Here is an 18,435-nt window from a genome sequence, read left to right as displayed (position 1 = left end):
AGTGTTACCATAGCAACCACATCAGCTAGACCCGAGCTATACAGCTAACTGGTGTGAATCAACTATAAACCTAAAGATTTAGAGATAAACACTTAAACAAAGTAAACATTTAAACGCAGGGAAACATCTCCATACCTGTGGTGTGTGAGTGACGGATGCTCTCCGGGTGGAAACAAACACAATCGCGACAATGAAGGAGGACGGAGACCGTTATGCTAGGTGGCTAACTTCTAGTTAGCTCATATTCTCCAAGATGAAAATCATTAAAAACAAACATATTTAGCGATCTCAGATTTCAACAGGGTGTCCGCAGAATTAATTTGATATTATATACAACTAGATTCGACAATTGGATCACGTTTAAATCGCAAATTACCACTTTAACAAACTTTTGTTAGACGGAGTTTCACCAACCGCAACGCACCTTTCTGTCAGTTGGAAGAGCCGCACGCGCATGCACGTAATTACGTAGCACTGAACATTAACACAAGCCCATAACACACACACAGGTAGGAGCTTCAAATCATACAAGATACAAATAATAAGGGGATGTTTTCGGTGAAATGTATACAGTATGTTTATATTAACACAATGTACAAAAACTAGTGTCAAAATGAAGTTTTATGGAGTTATAGATAGACTGTTTCCTGGGCAAGCTAACGTTAGCCGTTTCCTCCGGGTTATGCTAAACTAAGCTAACCGTCAAAACATCAATTCATTCAGCAAATGTAAAAATGTATTTCAAGTTAATTAATTTTATTGTTATGACTAAAGGTATCACATCTTCAGCTCAATTAACACAGCATGTCCTTTTTAATTAGTATACAAACTAGTGTAACTAGTTTTCCCTTCTGGTTATGCTAAGCTAAGCTAACGGTCTCCTGAAGATAACTCATTCTTAGCATATTGTCAAATAGAAAACGAATAACTGTAAAATGTCGACTTCCTTTAAGCCTTCAATGTTCAACTAAGTAACATTTTGTTTTTATTATATGTAGGCCTAGGCTATGTGTATTTCTTTCACATTATTTGAATGTCATTGTATGTTTGTAGGGTTGTATAATGAGTGATTTGATTAGCCGCAGCAGTCATGACAAAATAACTGAATTTGAATTTCAGCGAGACAAAAGACAGAAAGAGCGAGAGGGAGGGAGACAAAGAGAGAGGGAGGGAGGGACGCTGTCATCACGTAGAGCCGCGGAGGGGGGAGGGAGGGGGGTGTTCAGCCGGTCTCTCCTCCCTCTGCTGCAGCGGCCATGCTGCTGTCCGCCGCTTGACTCGGTGCATCCCGGTCCTCCGCCGGTGTAGCAAGCCCCCCCGCCCCCGCTGCATCCCTGAATCCCGGGTTGGCTTGCACTGGGTCGTCTCGGTCGTAGCGGTGCAGTCCGCCTGGATCTACCGGAACAGACACCACACCGGGGGGGAAGAGGAGAAAGCCTCCATAGCAACAAACCGGTTTCACGGCATTATTGGTAGGTGCCTCCCTCTCCGTGTTAGTGTGTGAATGGCGCTGTCAGCTCAGCTTAGCAGTATTTGGGCGGATAGATGGATAAAGTAAATTCGTTTATCCGATACAGAAAGAGACAAATAGCTCACAGGTTTTATAATCCTGTGATGCACAAGCTTGTATTTAGCTTCTGGCTGCAGGTACATTTAATTTGACTGCACATCGATGGGGATTTCCCACTCTGGCCTTGCAGGAAATTTAATTTCACTAAAGCAATTTGGTTGTATTTCACTTACAACCTCTTCTGCATGTTTGCTACGACTAAGATGCATTAATAATGTGCATGCACAAGCTATGGAAAGCAGATGCATTGATGGTAAAAATTACACCTAAATGCAAGGCTGTGTTCTGCAGTTTTAAATGACTGAATCCAATATAAATCTGGCTCTCTTTCTGCAAAGGAAGAGACATTTGAATGCTGAATGTTCCCATCTATCAGACCTTTCTTGTCAGTAAACCATGTGATTGTCATCTCTTTTTTTTGTGGCAGTGATGGAGAGGTGTTGAGAGGATGACTGGAGTGTGAGTCGGACAGAAACCTCAAAATCCAATCGGCTTAGCAGAACTACAAACCATCGTGCCAGGTGTAAAGCAGGACTCAACGGACCACAATGTTCTGGGTTTAGAGTTCACTGAGGATACCACTGGTTCATTGAGACAGCAGGAAGGTCACTGCGGGGGCACGTTCATGTCTGAATATCAGTTCAACTAATATGGATGGTGTCAAACTACAGCCATCGAATCGTTGAGGCGGCCTTTAGCAAGACCCCCACCTTATCGATCAAAATCTCTGGATTTAAGTATCAATGAAATACCTGAATTTGAGGATTCTTCTAGTGGAGAAAGGACAGTTCGTAGTATTAAACAAAGTTTGAGTAGGATACCACTGGATTTACAACAGTGCTACCTGATCTCCAGACGGATTCTGGGACTTTTTTTACTCGTATTACAGAAACTTATGTTAAACTAAGGGAACAACAGCCACAACCAGATACAGGTTACCAAACAATACAGTCTTTTGTTGGTCTTCACACGGGTTCATCAGGTCACCTGGACCAGTAGAAGTCTGCATGTTGAACGTCGCTGGTATTACAGCGTTTTGAGAAGGTTTTTTCACCATGTCTTTGAGTAAGACCCTCGAGCTGGAGCACTTTGACGAACGCGACAAGGTTCGCAGAGGACGCTCCACCCGCACCAAGCGAGATGACTCCACCGCCAGCGCAGGCGGCGGGGGGTCCGGCCCCAGCTCCCGGGGGAGCAGCCTGGTCCCAAGCCCCGCCCACAGCGCCAACTGCAGCTACTACAGGACCCGAACCCTGCAGACGCTCACCTCCGAGAAACGGGCCAAAAAGGTCCGGTTCTATCGCAACGGAGACCGGTACTTCAAGGGTCTGGTGTACGCTGTTTCCAGTGACCGGTTCCGCTCCTACGATGCTCTGCTGATGGAGCTAACGCGCTCGCTGGCAGATAACTTGCATCTACCACAAGGGGTGCGCACAATATATACTATAGATGGCAGCAAGAAGATCACCAGCATGGACGAGCTGGTGGAAGGTAGGAGCACTTTCCTCTGCCGTGTTCACCTCCTACTTAAAGTAAAGGTTCAACATTGTGGGAAGCGTGCCTCTTAGCCTTCCTGCTGACAGTTAGATGAGAAGATCAATACTTCTATCTGTACGCTAAATATGATGCTACATCAAGGGTACTGCTGGATTATTTTCATTATAAATTAATCTGCAGATTATTTGATTGATGGTTTTGTTTGCTCGAGCCTATAAAATCAGAAGATGATGAAAAATGTCTTGTTTTGTTTCCACAGCCCAAAGATATTCACTTTAATATGATATAAACAGAAAAGCTGATCGTTGCAGCTCTAATCAAGAGTCACAAACAAAAAGGCATTTTGCGGGATGGGTACCCTAATAACAAAATGTCTGTTTTTCAACATAAATATGAAGTTCTGAACGCAGGAAACAGGATCGGGACGGGCCTGGGAGTATTTGGTGGGAGTGGGATGAGACAGGAGTAAAAATCCACTCAGGATCAAATTAAATTCTGGCATTATTTAATGGATTGCTATTAGCTGTAAAAAGCCGGATCCATTTCTGAGCTCTTCGTTGGCACCAGCTGAGCTCCGGGACCATTTTGTTTCATTGAATAAAGCCAGTGAAACACAGAACAGGGAAACAAACTTGGATCACCTTAAAACTGTCGTTTCCTCATGTTTCCCATCTTTACTGCCAGCTGCACCCCCCAGTGTCTCTCATAGGAATAAATGGAGTTAATAGTCAACTAGCACTAAGTCGTAATTGTGCAGCCTCGCTGTCACTCCCTCCATCGATCTATGGATCCGCCTCCTTAAACGTCCTCTCTGTCCGTCCGTCAGGCAAACACTTGAATTATTTATTTCTGTGTAGCAACAGCAGAATAAAAATATGATCAATACAAATACCATAAGGTACTTTTTTACTTCACCTTTTTGTGAGCTGAGCTTTCAGGGACTTCCAGCATCCAATCAGACGTCCTTTAGAACGACCCTGATCCTGAGTATCAGCACTTACCATTAATATTGATGTGAGACTGTAATGTCCACTAACGAGCGTCAGAGGCAGGAAGCTGGTCGCTGGACTGACGGACGGATGCATCATCTTAAAGGGCTTCGTGGAATTAATAAACTTAAGAGCAGATCGTGAGGTGGAAAGTGGGGAAACAACTAATGTTCACAGATTAACGTTTGTCGTGCTGAATATCAAACTTTAAAGTAGAGCTGCTGCAATTAGTCGATTCGTCTGCCGATCGACAGAAAACGAATCACCAACTGTTCTGATAATCGATTAATCGTTAAAGTAATGTTTCATGCAAAAATCTGCTTTTATTTTTTGTCTCATTAAAGTGAATATCTTTGGGTTGTGGACAAAACTAGACATTTAAAGACGTCGACTCAGAGAAACTGGGACGTTCTTCACTATTTTCTGACATTTAATACACCAAACGATTAATCTAGAAAGAAATCTGCAGTTTTTTTAACGCAGATTTATCCGTTTCATTTATCAGTAACGACGTCGACACAGACGGTGCTCCATGTTTTGGAGATTAACTTGGCAGGTAGTGGAATAAAAACCCAGAGCAGTCCTGTCCAGCTGGTTTGCATAGCAAAGTGAAAGTCAGCCCATGGAGAGACAAGGTCACACACACACACACACACACACACACACACACACACACACACACACACACACAACCTGGCACAGTGTGTGTGTGTGTGTGTGAACATGTAATAGAGATAAAGAGAGAGAGAGAGGTGTGTGTTTGAAGGTTACAGAGACTGACAAGTTAGTGTGAGGAAAAAAGAGGAAAGCTTCTGCTGGCAGATACAGAGAGACAGAAGGTGAGGCGTTATGACCATATAAGGTAAAACAGGAGCGTGACTGCCAGCTACTGTACATGTGATTGGCTGCAACCCGCCGGAGACATTTATCATTTTAATATATTAAAACTACATCACTCGAAGAAGATAAAGAATAACGAGCATTATTGTGCATTTAGGATGTTTGGTGAAGTGTTAAATGAAGATTTGTCCACATGCGAGATATTATATAATATAGTATATAATACTGTGCGTTTAAATGGTGTTATTTTGCCTTTTAAAACCAAAAACCCAAGTGTAAAGAACTGATAGAACTGTGTATTTAAATATTACAGTTACAGGATATTTGATGTTAAGTTAACGACGAGCACATTTACTGCGAACATCAGAACCCATCCTGCCTTTGTGGTTGCGTCTTTTTTTAGTTTGTATTATTTCCTTATGGTAATACAATTAGTCTTTGGTGGTGTGTTTAATGACACTCCAACATTTGTTTTTAAATTCAATAGACAAAAATGACATTTTTTGACCTTTTGATTAATTTGTTAAAAGAATGTGAATTTCTTGCATTTTAATTGATTCTGTTTGGTGTCCTTGAACGCACCATCTCTAGATGCTTGAAAACTAAAACTTGTGTAAAGACTCAAGATTTCTGTTTGGAGTCTGTTTCTGGATATGCAGTAATATAACTTATAACCCGCTCTCTCTGCGCAGGCGAGTGCTACATCTGCGCCTCCAACGAGCCTTACCGCAAGGTGGACTACGCCAAGATCTCCATCCAGAGCTGGAAGCCAGGAGCCGGCGCCGGAGCTGGAGCTGCGAGCTCCAGTCGGCCCTCCACGGCGTCCACGGGGGTGTCTGTGGCCGCCGCCGCTGCCGCCGCCGCCGCCGCCACCACCAGCTCCACCAGAGATCGTCCCGAGAGCCGTGAGGGCCGTGAGGGCCGCGAGGGCCGTGAGGGCCGCGAGAGCAGGGAGAGCAAAGACTTCATCAAGCCCAAGCTGGTGACGGTGATCCGCAGCGGCGTGAAGCCTCGCAAGGCGGTGAGGATCCTGCTGAACAAGAAGACGGCTCACTCCTTCGGTCAAGTGCTGGCCGACATCACGGAGGCCATCAAGCTGGACTCCGGGGCCGTGAAGAGGCTGTACACGCTGGATGGGAAACAGGTGAGGAGAGAAAGGTTCTTCCTGTTGACGCTCTGACAGAATGTCAACAATCATACGTTATATTTTGGATTATTGTGCTCGCCATTTTTCACTACATTTACATTTTTATAGACCAAACAATTATTAATAATAATAATATGAATGAAAGCAATCCTTAGTTGCAGCCACATTGGGAATAACCAACCGTATTTAGTTTTTATTGATTTAGTTTTTTAAGAAGTTAAAGCCAACACGTGATCACTCAACCCGACAGCGATGAAACTTTAGAAACTGTCAGCTGTTTGTTATTTTAACCGCTCGTAGAGTCAGACACAAGCTGAGCGAAAATCTAAGTAAAGCACTTTTAACACTATTAGAATGTGATTGTGAGAATATCAGGATTCTGCATGAAGACATCGAGTCTCGTTTGAATCTCAATATTTTGTACTTTTAGTGAAACGTTCCGTTTAAAGCCGGGAACTTCCACAGTCAGCAAAAATAAATGTTTCTGATGCTGAATACGCTCTGATCCTCTCGTAGACTCTTTTGTGCAACTCGTATTAAGTTAAGGATTGTGGATTTAAACATCACACACAGAGACACACACACACACACACACACACACACACACACACACACACTCTTTGAAGTTACAGATAAGTCTGTCGGCTTTGACACAATGACAGTGGAGCGCTTGTTGGGGCGTCGGTGTGACTGATTTCAGGTTGTTCAGATTCTCTCTCTCTCTCTCACACACACACACACACACACACTCACACACACACACACACACTAATCCTGTTTGCATTTGCTCAGATGTTGCTTCATCAGCCTTGAGATAGTGAAAGCAATGTTAGCATACACTGCCTTCAAAATAAAAGCTTCCTTTACATTATAACTCTTGAGCTTTATTGTTTTTGTATATTGTGTTTTAAAAAGAAACGATGCATGAATATGTAATCTTATCAACTATTTAGTATTGAAGAGTAAAAAAATTAAAACAAATTTCAGTGTCAATCGTGTAAAAAAACCCTGAAATACTGATTGGTTTACTCTAAATTAAGGCTTTTATTTTGAAGGCAGTGCATCATAACGAGGGCTTTTATTCTCCGTCTGAAGACGGCTTTTAGACTCAGTCAGTCTGAATGAAACAGAGTGTGTGTGTGTGTGTGTGTGTGTGAGAGATGGGGTTTCTGTCCCGCTGCTTGAAATGGCTGCACAAACTGAAAGGACGAAAGCACGCACACACACACACATTGTGGTCACCATGGTAACCAGCCATCCAGTATCAACCCCGTCCTTGCTTCTCACTCACTCTCACACACACTCTCACCAGTTCCGGGGGCGTTGAGGAAAAAGTAAACCAGGGGAGAAGTGAGAGGTGAAATCGAGGACAAGAGGGAAGAAGAAGTGAAGTTATTGTGTAAAACCCACAAAGAAACACTTTCATGTGAATGTAATTAGCAGCTCATTAAAACCTTTAGTAGTACAACTATCTCTCTCTAATAAAGAAACCACTACAGCCTACTTCCTGTCTGTTGAATATGAAGCTGCAGGCAGTTAGCTTAGCTTAGCATTAAGACTGCCGGTGGTGCAAAGTAACATTTACTCAAGTACTGTACTTCCACTACAGTATTTCCATTTCATTCTACTTAATACTTCTCCTCCACTACATCTCAGAGGTAGATTTTGTACTTTTGTACTTTTGTACACATTTCTCTGTCTCACTACATATACAACACAGGACTGATGACACCATGACAGGAGAGAGAGGAAACGTTACCTTCAGGGACATTACACATGTCTCTGTCTCACTACATATACAACACAGGACTGATGACACCATGACAGGAGAGAGGAAACGTTACCTTCAGGAACATTACACATGTCTCTGTCTCACTACATATACAACACAGGACTGATGACACCATGACAGGAGAGAGAGGAAACGTTACCTTCAGGGACATTACACATGTCTCTGTCTCACTACATATACAACACAGGACTGATGACACCATGACAGGAGAGAGAGGAAACGTTACCTTCAGGAACATTACACATCTCTCTGTCTCACTACATATACAACACAGGACTGATGACACCATGACAGGAGAGAGGAAACGTTACCTTCAGGAACATTACACATGTCTCTGTCTCACTACATATACAACACAGGACTGATGACACCATGACAGGAGAGAGAGGAAACGTTACCTTCAGGGACATTACACATGTCTCTGTCTCACTACATATACAACACAGGACTGATGACACCATGACAGGAGAGAGAGGAAACGTTACCTTCAGGGACATTACACATGTCTCTGTCTCACTACATATACAACACAGGACTGATGACACCATGACAGGAGAGAGAGGAAACGTTACCTTCAGGAACATTACACATGTCTCTGTCTCACTACATATACAACACAGGACTGATGACACCATGACAGGAGAGAGAGGAAACGTTACCTTCAGGGACATTACACATTTCTCTGTCTCACTACATATACAACACAGGACTGATGACACCATGACAGGAGAGAGAGGAAACGTTACCTTCAGGAACATTACACATGTCTCTGTCTCACTACATATACAACACAGGACTGATGACACCATGACAGGAGAGAGAGGAAACGTTACCTTCAGGAACATTACACATGTCTCTGTCTCACTACATATACAACACAGGACTGATGACACCATGACAGGAGAGAGAGGAAACGTTACCTTCAGGGACATTACACATGTCTCTGTCTCACTACATATACAACACAGGACTGATGACACCATGACAGGAGAGAGAGGAAACGTTACCTTCAGGGACATTACACATGTCTCTGTCTCACTACATATACAACACAGGACTGATGACACCATGACAGGAGAGAGAGGAAACGTTACCTTCAGGGAACATTACACATGTCTCTATTAACCATGTCTGTCTACACTACACTATACAACACAGGACTGATGACAAACCATGACGGGAGAGAGAGGAAACGTTACCTTCACAGGAACATTACACATGTCTCTGTCTCACTACATATACAACACAGGACTGATGACACCATGACGGAGAGAGAGGAAACGTTACCTTCAGGGAACACTGTCTCTGTCTCACTACATATTACAACAAGGACTGATGACAACCATGACAGGGGGAGAGAGGAAACGTTACCTCAGTCAGGGACATTACACATGTCTCTGTCTCACTACATATACAACACAGGACTGAATGACACCATGACGGGAGAGAGGAAACGTTACCTTCAGGGACACATTCCTGTCTCACTACAATATACAACACAGGACTGATGACACCATGACAGAGAGAGAGGAAACGTTACCTTCAGGAACATTACACATGTCTCTGTGCTCACTACATATAGCATACACAGGACTGATGACACCACATGACGGGAGAGAGGGGAGGAGGAACGTTACCTTCAGGGACACATGTCCTCTGTCTCACTACCATATACAAACACAGGACTGATGACACCATGACAGGAGAGAGAGGAACGTTACCTTCAGGAACATTACACATGTCTCTGTCTCACTACATATACAACACAGGATCTGATGACACCATGACAGGAGAGAGAGAGGAAACGTTACCTTCAGGGACATTACACATGTCTCTGTCCTCACTACATATACAACACAGGACTGATGACATACAACAACAGGTTCAGTGGTTCACACATTTTCTCTTTTCTGCTTAGTTCTGGGACATTTGGATGTTCCGTTTGTATTTAATCCTCAAGACAGTTCTAGACGCACAGTGTGTGTGTCCAGCTGTCATCTGCTTACACACACACCGTGCTACTGAGAGGTTTTATTAATCAGTGTGTGTACGTGTGTGTGTGTGTGTAGCTGACCTGTCTGCAGGATTTCTTCGGAGAAGACGATGTGTTTATGGCGTGCGGGCCGGAGAAGTTTCGCTACGCTCAGGACGACTTTGTGCTCACACACTGCAGCAAAACACCAGCTTTTGTTAACGGTGAGACACACACACACCTTTTTTTATGTTTTCTTTTTAGATAAAGAAAGTAAAAATGTATCCGTTATTACAGCAGGAAGCCGGCAGAAAAGGAAATGTATACGAGCAGTCGAGAAAACAACTTTGTCTATTCGTGAATTTAAGACCTGATGGTTCAAATGTCGGCTGTGAAAGTGTTCGTACTGGGAAGATGAACCATGATCCTCTTTAAACATCCATGGCAGCACGACAGCAGCGAGTTTGTAAATAACTAAATCATAAAATAACCCCCACCCCCTCTCTCTCTCCAGAGTGCAAAGTCAAGGGATCTCGCCCTGCCGTCCCTCCAAAAACTACAACTCCCAAGGCTCCCAGCGGCTCCAGCTTCTCCTGCTCCAGGACTTCGCCCAAAGTCCTTCCCAGAGCCAAGTCTCCAGGCTCAGGTGTGAACCGCCGCTCGACTTCACCCTCAAATGCTCCTTTAGATATTATTACCAGATTATTCTAACCAATCAGATGGCTCCTTTCTGTTGTGTGTAGCCAATGAGGCCTCAGGGTCGCAGTCAGCTGGGAAGTCGTGCAGGTCCAGCCCCTCCCCCACCAGCCCCGGGACACGGCGCAGCCTCAAGGTAAATTATTCATTATTGGTGTTCGCAGTAACCAAATATATATTTTTTTGATTTCCAAGCTCGTAAACACTTCTACATTTAACTTTTTAAAACGTTTTTTATTGTAGATTAATGTGGAATAAATACAAACTTATTTAAAGAACTAAATCTTCCTCTCTAGGTTTCTCCTCATCGTGCTTCCTCCACAGATGTGAACGGAGAAGCAGAGCAGCCAGAGGACACCACTGTCGAAGGTGTGTGTGTGTGTGTGTGTGTGTGTGTGTGTGTGTGTCTGAAACATGAACGTCAACACTGAGCACTAAAGCGTCCCGTCTCGTCCTCACAGTGAACGGTAATCGCTCCGTTTCTTCCTCCATCATCAACGAGAAGTACGAGGTCGGTAAAGTGATCGGAGACGGAAACTTTGCGGTGGTGAAACAGTGCGTGGAGAGGTGAGCAGCAGCAACAATTAGGAAGAAACACGTTCACGCGATGAAGAAGAACTTCGCTGTAATGTAACTGCAAGTTATTTAAGTCGATGTTTTTATGAACATACAACTGAATTTAAATTTCCCATGAAAGAAAAGTCAGTACGATGTTTGTGTGTTGTTTACAGTTATTACAACAAGACACACATAAAAGATGAATTAATACCGAGTTACTCAAATGTTGTCAACATTGTGAAAGTGTGGTGTTTTGATTGACAGGTCGACGGGTCAGGAGTACGCTCTGAAGATCATCGATAAAGCTCGCTGCTGCGGGAAGGTAACACTGAGGATCAGCTGACTGAATTAATCCAACAGTAATAACTAAAAGATTAATCACAACAATTATCTCAACCTTCAAATAATAAATCACATTATAGAAACAACAAGAAGAAAAACACGAGGCTGCACGTCACCATGAAGTCCAAAGTCACCTCCTCCTCTGTAAATGTGTGTGTGTGTGTGTGTGTGTGTGAACAGGAGCACCTGATAGAAAATGAAGTGGCGGTGCTGCGGAGGGTTCGTCATCCCAGCATCATCGAGTTAATCGAGGTGGATGAAACGCCGAGTCAGCTGTTCCTGGTCATGGAGCTCGTCAAGGTGCTGCTCCTTCTTCTCCTTCTTCTTCTTCTTCTCCTTCTCCTTCTCCTGCTTCTCCTTAATTACTCTTTGTGCTTCTCTCAGGGCGGCGACCTGTTCGACGCCATCACCTCCTCCACAAAGTACAGCGAGCGCGACTCCAGCGCCATGGTGTTCAACCTCGCCGGGGCCGTCAAGTACCTGCACCGGATGAACATCGTCCACAGAGACATCAAACCAGAGAACCTGCTGGTACACACACACACACACACACACACACACACACACACCTCCTCTGTTATGTTGGTCAGCTTCAGTGTGTGTGTGTGTGTCCCGCAGGTGTGTGAGTACCCAGATGGCACCAAGTCACTGAAGCTGGGTGACTTTGGTTTGGCGACGGTGGTGGAGGGACCACTGTACACCGTGTGTGGCACGCCGACCTACGTGGCCCCCGAGATCATCGCTGAGACCGGGTGAGCAAGAAGAAGAAGAAGAGGAAGAGGAGTGGGAAGAAATGTTGGTAACTTGCACTAATAACACGTGTGTGTGTGTGTGTGTGTGTGTGTGTGTGTGTGTGTGTGTAGTTATGGGCTGAAGGTGGACATCTGGGCGGCGGGGGTGATCACCTACATCCTGCTGTGTGGATTCCCTCCCTTCAGAAGGTCAGTGTTGTTTCTATTGTTTCTGATGAAGTCTGCGTCGTTGAGCTGCAGTTAACACGTCCTTCCTCTGCTCAGTGAGAACAACGTGCAGGAGGAGTTGTTTGATCAGATCCTTCGAGGGAAGCTGGAGTTTCCATCTCCGGACTGGGACACCATCAGCCTCCCGGCCAAGGTACTCCCTCAGTGAAGCTGTCTGTGGCAATCAGAGCGTCTCTGAGCCACTTATATTTATAATTATAAAAGAATTTACAAGATTAAAATCACAGTCACATGACCTGTTCCTCAGATGCTGATTAGTCAGATGCTGCAGGTGAACGTTGACACTCGTTTCACCGCGGATGAAGTCCTGCTGCACCCCTGGGTGACGGTAAGAGCGCACGCACACACAGCACACACACACACACACACACACACCACACACACACACACACTAATAACACGTGTTACTGATGTGTGTGTTTAGGATGAGGCTCCCGCAGACTCCAACACTGTGAGCAGCACTGAAGAACAGACCAGTGGAGACGCCCTGGAGCCAGAGCCGGAGTCTCCAATACTGGAAACCAAACAAGTTCCTTCACCTCTGGTCTAAAAACCATCGACTGGAAACCACAACGCTGCTCGTTTGATCTACGCAAAACTTCTACTTCTGGTCCAACTCAAACCAGAGGACTCCCAACTAATCTGGTCCCGTTTCTTCACCTTCAGTTATTTATATGGAAACCAAACAAGTCCACCCCAATCTGGTCTAGGATAGGACCGGTTTACACCTGTGTGAAACCCAATGAGTCATCTTAAATCTGAACCAGAGCAACTCCCTGTTTCTTGTAACCAAACAAGTATCCTCATTGTTGGTCAAGAACACATCGACTGAAAACTGAGCAAGGTCCCTCAGCGCCGGTCAATATTCACAGTTTAATCTACTTGCTTCACTGTTGGTCCAGAAGTGTCCAGTTGCTTCTACTGGAAGCCAAACCAGTTCCCTCATCTATAGCCTCGGACCTTACCCGTTTCATCCACTAAAAATCTAACAAGTTCCCACAAATCTGGTGTAGAACTCGTGCCGTCTGCTTCCTCACCTCCTCAGTGTAGCATTCGTCCCCTTTGATCAAACCTTTTATATCCTGTTCAAAGCATGAAGTACCTTCAGCTCTGGTTTAGAACATGTCATATTTTATCTTCTGGAAACCAAAGAAGTCCCCATCTCTGGTCTAGAATGTATCCCATTTAAGTTATTGGAACTCAAACAAGTTCCTTCGAGTCTGGTCTAGAACCAGTCCTCTTTCATCCACTGGAAACCCAACAAGTTCCCACACCTCTGGTCTAGAACTCTTTTATCACCGGGAAAACAACCAAGTGTTGCTTCAACTCTACATCAACGAGTTTCCTAACGACGTTCCCCTATCATCAGGATTCTTCACCTCTCGTTAGGACACCTGGCGTTTGCTCAACTGGAAATCAAATCAAAGTCTCCATTTCCACTTTATCTCCTGGAAACTCGTCCAGTTAATCTCCTGAAGACCGTCACAAGTCTGCTGCTGTACTGGAAAGTATTTCTTTGAGCTGCATCCTCTTGTTTCAGCTGGACACTAATGAAGTCGCCGTTAGTGAAGCACACGCACCACATCAACACTGGGACACTACGAAGGTGCGAGTGGACACATCCCGTTTCATCAGTGTCTCATGGGACTGGACCCATTTCCTGAAAATGGCCCTCACCTGACACTCAGCCTCAAGCCCCTTTCATAAACAGCTGATTCATTAACAAACGTTCCCTCTGGTTCAGGGATTATTTCCTCAGTAGTCCGTGCCGCTTGGTGACCAGGAAGTCTTCCATTTATTCTGGGAAACGTCCCATTTATCCTGCCTTGACCCTCCAGCGCTCCTTTCGCTAACCTGAAGGACGTTTCTCCTTTCTTCTACTTGGTGCCCACCAACCCGAGGAGATACGAGTACTGTGCCTGTTTACGCTGCTGATGAACTCCTTAATATCCTAAACCTCAGCCCCGACCTCCCACGGGGTTCAGACCCCAACACTCGGCCGTGTGCCGTGGATAAGGCTCATTGTTTTCACTGATGTGGGCAGAATTGGTTTAAAGGGATCGTTTGACATTTTGGGAAATATGCCTTCTTTCAAAAGGTTAGATGAGAACATCGATCACGTTCTCCTAAAGACTGAAGCAGCATCTCTCAAACTAATCACCACGTTACTGTGGATACAATGGACACGTTGTGCTGTTGTTGAGTCAAACATGTAACTCCTCATGAAACAACATTTCGTTTGTACAGCCCGATATCCACTTTGTTTATGGTGGAACTCATTTAGTAAAGAAACGTCTCCATAGACTCCCCCGTCCCTCGTCCCCCGTCCCTCGTACTGTAACTCTAACTAACTGAGTAACTTCTAAACCTGCGTTTTAATAACTTCACAGACCTTTCTAAGGTTCCTACCTGCAGTATCTCTGAGGTCAAAGGGCACGCTCCAGTCCACAGGCCTCTCCTCCCGCCTGCAGTCAGCGGAGGACACAACATGTTGTACATAATGTAAATATGTGTGTGTTGGTGTGTGTCTGTGAGTCCGTGGTGAAGTAGGGAAACTGTAGCAGTTTCTGAAAAAATAAATACGATGAAAAGAAACAACGTCGTCACAGACCGGACGCGTCAGCGCCCCGAAAAAACCTTGTTTTCACCCAAAAGAGCCGAAGTTTAAATGAACTTTATACTTCAACGACATCTCAGAGAGAAATATTTAACGTTTACTCGATTACATTTACAGCTTCCGTTCAGTTCAGATCAAGATTTTACAAAAGTCACAATTTGCTGCTTTTCTTTGTCTTAAAGACAATAAACTGAATCATTTAAAACATGGACTCATCAAGAATACGTTAAAGTCAAACAACAAGGTTTCTGAGGGACGCTGACGAACTGTAACGAAAGAGTTCTTACCTTAGAGTCGATCCGGTAGCAACTGTTGCCCAGCAACGAAGGACTGGTCATTATGGGATGGATCTCTTTCCTTATATGGTCGTGTGTCTGTGATAAGTGACGTTAGCGGGTCATCCGTCACTCATGTCGCTCCATCCACATCCGTCATGCTGTCTGTTGGTGTTACTGGTTATAAGAATCACTGAGTGTGTGTGTGTGTGTGTGTGTGTAAATAAGTGTGTGAGTATTTCCACAGCGTAATGTTTTAATCATGTGGAAAGTGTGTGTGTGTGTGTGTGCATCAAAAGGAAAGGGAATCACTTTTCTTTCCTTTTTTTTAACTTGAATTTAAATGTCGTTTAACGCGTTGACTGGATGCAGTGTTATGACCTCACCGTGACCTTTGAACTTAGCACGACCTTTCCATGGCCTTGACCTTTCGGCCGGAGCCGCTGATTAAGAGTTTTGAGAGCGTTCAGAAGTTGTTACAGATGAGACAATGAAACGTGATCCAGGAAGTCACCGCTGAATGCGTTTAAAGACGTGTTACCCACACAGGGTTTATATGGACACGCCATGTGAGAGCCGGGGCGTCCCCGTTCACTCGTTACGATTTCTTACTTTATACAGTTTTTCTAATTTAATCGAATCTTTCCAAAACACAGAACTCATAATTAATTTTGGCTTTGTGTGAGTATTTCCGATTACTACGTTAAAGGGAGGATCCTGAAGGCGTCTGTGCCAACGCTAAAGGCTCGTTAATCAGCGGCTCGGCTTCTCCTGCTGTGAACCCAGTAGTCTTAATTCTGTTCTCTTTGCTTTAAACCAAAAGGAGCCTCGTGTTGGCGGCGCTGCCACTCCTGGGTCAACGCGCAGCTGAAGTCGTTTCTATGACCTTTGCGTTACTTTGACGTCTGACAGTTTACAACAAGCCCTGAAGATATGAGCGCTGAGAACAACCGTGCCGTTTGTACGTTTAAGCCCTCGTGAACGCCGTTTACAGTCGTACCAGGCTGTCGAAGCTATTTAAAATACTTCCAATTCCCTCAAACTTCATTGGGACTTGAATGCAGCTTTAATTCACAGGCGGGTGGAGTTAAAGAATCCTTTTCAGAGACAATCCATCTGGTTCCACTGTTGTGTTCAAAGACCTGAAGGAATCAGGGATTTCAGAGTGTTTTTGACCCAGTGTGGCTGTCGTTATTGGCCCTTTGAGTGTGTGTGTGTGTGTGTTTATCAAATGCACAATGTGTGTGTGATCATTTCACATCATGCCTCATTTTAGACGAGAACTGATTTCTTTTTAATTAAGTCCAGTAGTTAGGATTCTGAACCAGGCTGGTTTTCCTAAAGCGATTCTCAATCCGATCAAATATATTAAAGGTTTAATTCAGAACGTGTGCCGCTTTCTCCACAGCTCGTACTTTCTCCAAGTATTCCCTGGAAAATGAAGCAAAGTACTAAAAAGTCTAAATGAAAGTGTTTCTTTCTGCGAGAGTTTAGGAAAACTAGTCGTGGGTTGAAGTGGAAGGAGATGGAGAACCTTTGAGGACATGTGTAGACATGTTCCAATGCTAACGATGATCTGTAATGTGATGTGTGTCGATATGAAACGTGTATGTTTGTTGGGGTCAGGGGGAGAAACGATGCAACTGTGACAATAAAAACTGATGCAGTGGCATCAAGTTAACGTGCCGAGTCGACTGTTTGTGAATGTGTTTCTAAAAAGGATCCACACGACGACGTCACAGCCGAACAGCTGCGTCCACAAACACTGCAGATAACATTTAACCGTTTACTGTCAATTACAGATTCCACATCATCTTCATCATCTTCTTCATCTCTTATGTTATCTGAGTTTTAAGTCTGTTGAAGGAAAGACTTTGTAAACGGATGTTTTCAGATCCATTCGTCGAGACTTCTCTCTGGAGGTGAGAAAATGTTTTCTTCTAGAATTCAAGCGAACTCCTTTTCCCCCCCAACAGTGTCAGGTTCCCCGTGTAAGAAAAGAAGGTTTGTCTGCGTTCTGTTGTTCCATCCGTCTGGATCTCCTGAAGGATCCGGTGACGACTCCCTGTGGACACAGCTACTGCAAGAACTGTATTCAAAGCTTCTGGGATGGAGAGGACGAGAAGAGAAGCCACAGCTGCCCTCAGTGCAGGCAGACCTTCACACCGAGGCCTGTCCTGCTGAAGAAGCACCATGTTAGCAGCTGTAGTGGAGGAGCTGAAGAAGACTGGACTCCAAGCTGCTCCTGCTGATCACTGCTATGCTGGACCTGAAGATGTGGGATGTGATGTCTGCACTGGGAGAAAACTGAAAGCCTTCAAGTCCTGTGTGCAGTGTGTGGCCTCTTACTGTGAGAAACACCTCCAGCCTCATTATGATGTGGCTCCATTAAAGAAACACAAGCTGGTGGAACCCTCCCAGAAGCTCCAGGAGAACATGTGCTCTCGTCACGATGAGGTGATGAAGATGTTCTGCCGTACTGATCAGCAGTGTATCTGTTATCTCTGCTCTGTGGACGAACATAAAGGCCACGACACAGTCTCAGCTGCAGCAGAAAGGACTGAGAGGCAGAGAGAGCTCGAGGGGAGTCGACTAAACATCCAGCAGAGAATCCAGGACGGAGAGAAAGATGTGAAGCTGCTTCAGCAGAAGGTGGAGGTCATCAATCGCTCTGCTGACAGAGCAGTGGAGGACAGTGAGAAGATGTTCACTCAGCTGATCCGTCTCATGCAGAAAAGAAGCTCTGATGTGAAGCAGCAGCTCAGATCGCAGCAGGAAAGTGAAGTGAGTCGAGTCAAAGAGCTTCAGGAGAAGCTGGAGCAGGAGATCACTGAGCTGAAGAGGAAAGACGCTGATCTGAAGCAGCTCGCACACACAGAGGACCACAACCAGTTTCTACACAACTACCCCTCACTGTCCCCACTCAGTGAGTCTACACTCTCCTCCAGCATCAACACCCCCTCACTGTCCCCACTCAGTGAATCTACACTCTCCTCCAGCATCAACACCCCCTCACTGTCCCCACTCAGTGAGTCTACACTCTCCTCCAGCATCAACACCCCCTCACTGTCCCCACTCAGTGAGGCGAGTCAAAGAGCTTCAGGAGAAGCTGGAGCAGGAGATCAGCTGATTCTGTTTTAGACGCTCCTTAAAGACACGT

The 18,435-nt window shown here is 44.9% G+C and overlaps 1 protein-coding gene and 1 long non-coding RNA gene across 2 annotated transcripts in view; one reads left to right on the top strand and one right to left on the bottom strand.

The window, feature by feature from the left end:
* The first annotated feature begins 1,263 nt into the window (after positions 1–1,263).
* LOC115023537 (serine/threonine-protein kinase DCLK2-like) lies at positions 1,264–16,658 on the top strand. The gene is made up of 16 exons (XM_029454583.1): positions 1,264–1,472; positions 1,998–3,061; positions 5,589–6,040; positions 9,905–10,031; positions 10,322–10,453; positions 10,551–10,639; positions 10,800–10,872; positions 10,965–11,070; positions 11,326–11,383; positions 11,584–11,703; positions 11,788–11,934; positions 12,022–12,155; positions 12,267–12,344; positions 12,420–12,516; positions 12,631–12,711; positions 12,808–16,658. Exons 2-16 carry the CDS (start codon positions 2,626–2,628, stop codon positions 12,931–12,933), a joined length of 2,256 nt encoding a protein of 751 aa, XP_029310443.1. The 5' UTR covers positions 1,264–1,472; positions 1,998–2,625; the 3' UTR covers positions 12,934–16,658.
* Positions 11,953–18,435, bottom strand: part of LOC115023566 (uncharacterized) — a 9,910-nt gene continuing 3,427 nt past the window's right edge. Inside the window, exon 4 of the long non-coding RNA XR_003834018.1 lies at positions 11,953–11,972. This is a non-coding gene — a long non-coding RNA (uncharacterized LOC115023566). The remainder of the gene's footprint in view (positions 11,973–18,435) is intronic.

The sequence above is a fragment of the Cottoperca gobio genome, chromosome 18 (assembly GCF_900634415.1).
Source record: "Cottoperca gobio chromosome 18, fCotGob3.1, whole genome shotgun sequence".
Taxonomy (NCBI): domain Eukaryota; kingdom Metazoa; phylum Chordata; class Actinopteri; order Perciformes; family Bovichtidae; genus Cottoperca; species Cottoperca gobio.
Note: the sequence above shows the minus strand (reverse complement) of the source record. Positions and strands in the feature narration are given on the sequence as shown.

Coding starts and splice junctions, on each gene's coding strand:
- LOC115023537 (XM_029454583.1), top strand. CDS start 2,626: ATGTCTTTGAGTAAGACCCTCGAGCTGGAGCACTTTGACGAACGCGAC. Junction 11,704..11,787: donor TGGTCATGGAGCTCGTCAAG/GTGCTGCTCCTT, acceptor TGCTTCTCTCAG/GGCGGCGACCTGTTCGACGC. Junction 12,156..12,266: donor GAGATCATCGCTGAGACCGG/GTGAGCAAGAAG, acceptor GTGTGTGTGTAG/TTATGGGCTGAAGGTGGACA.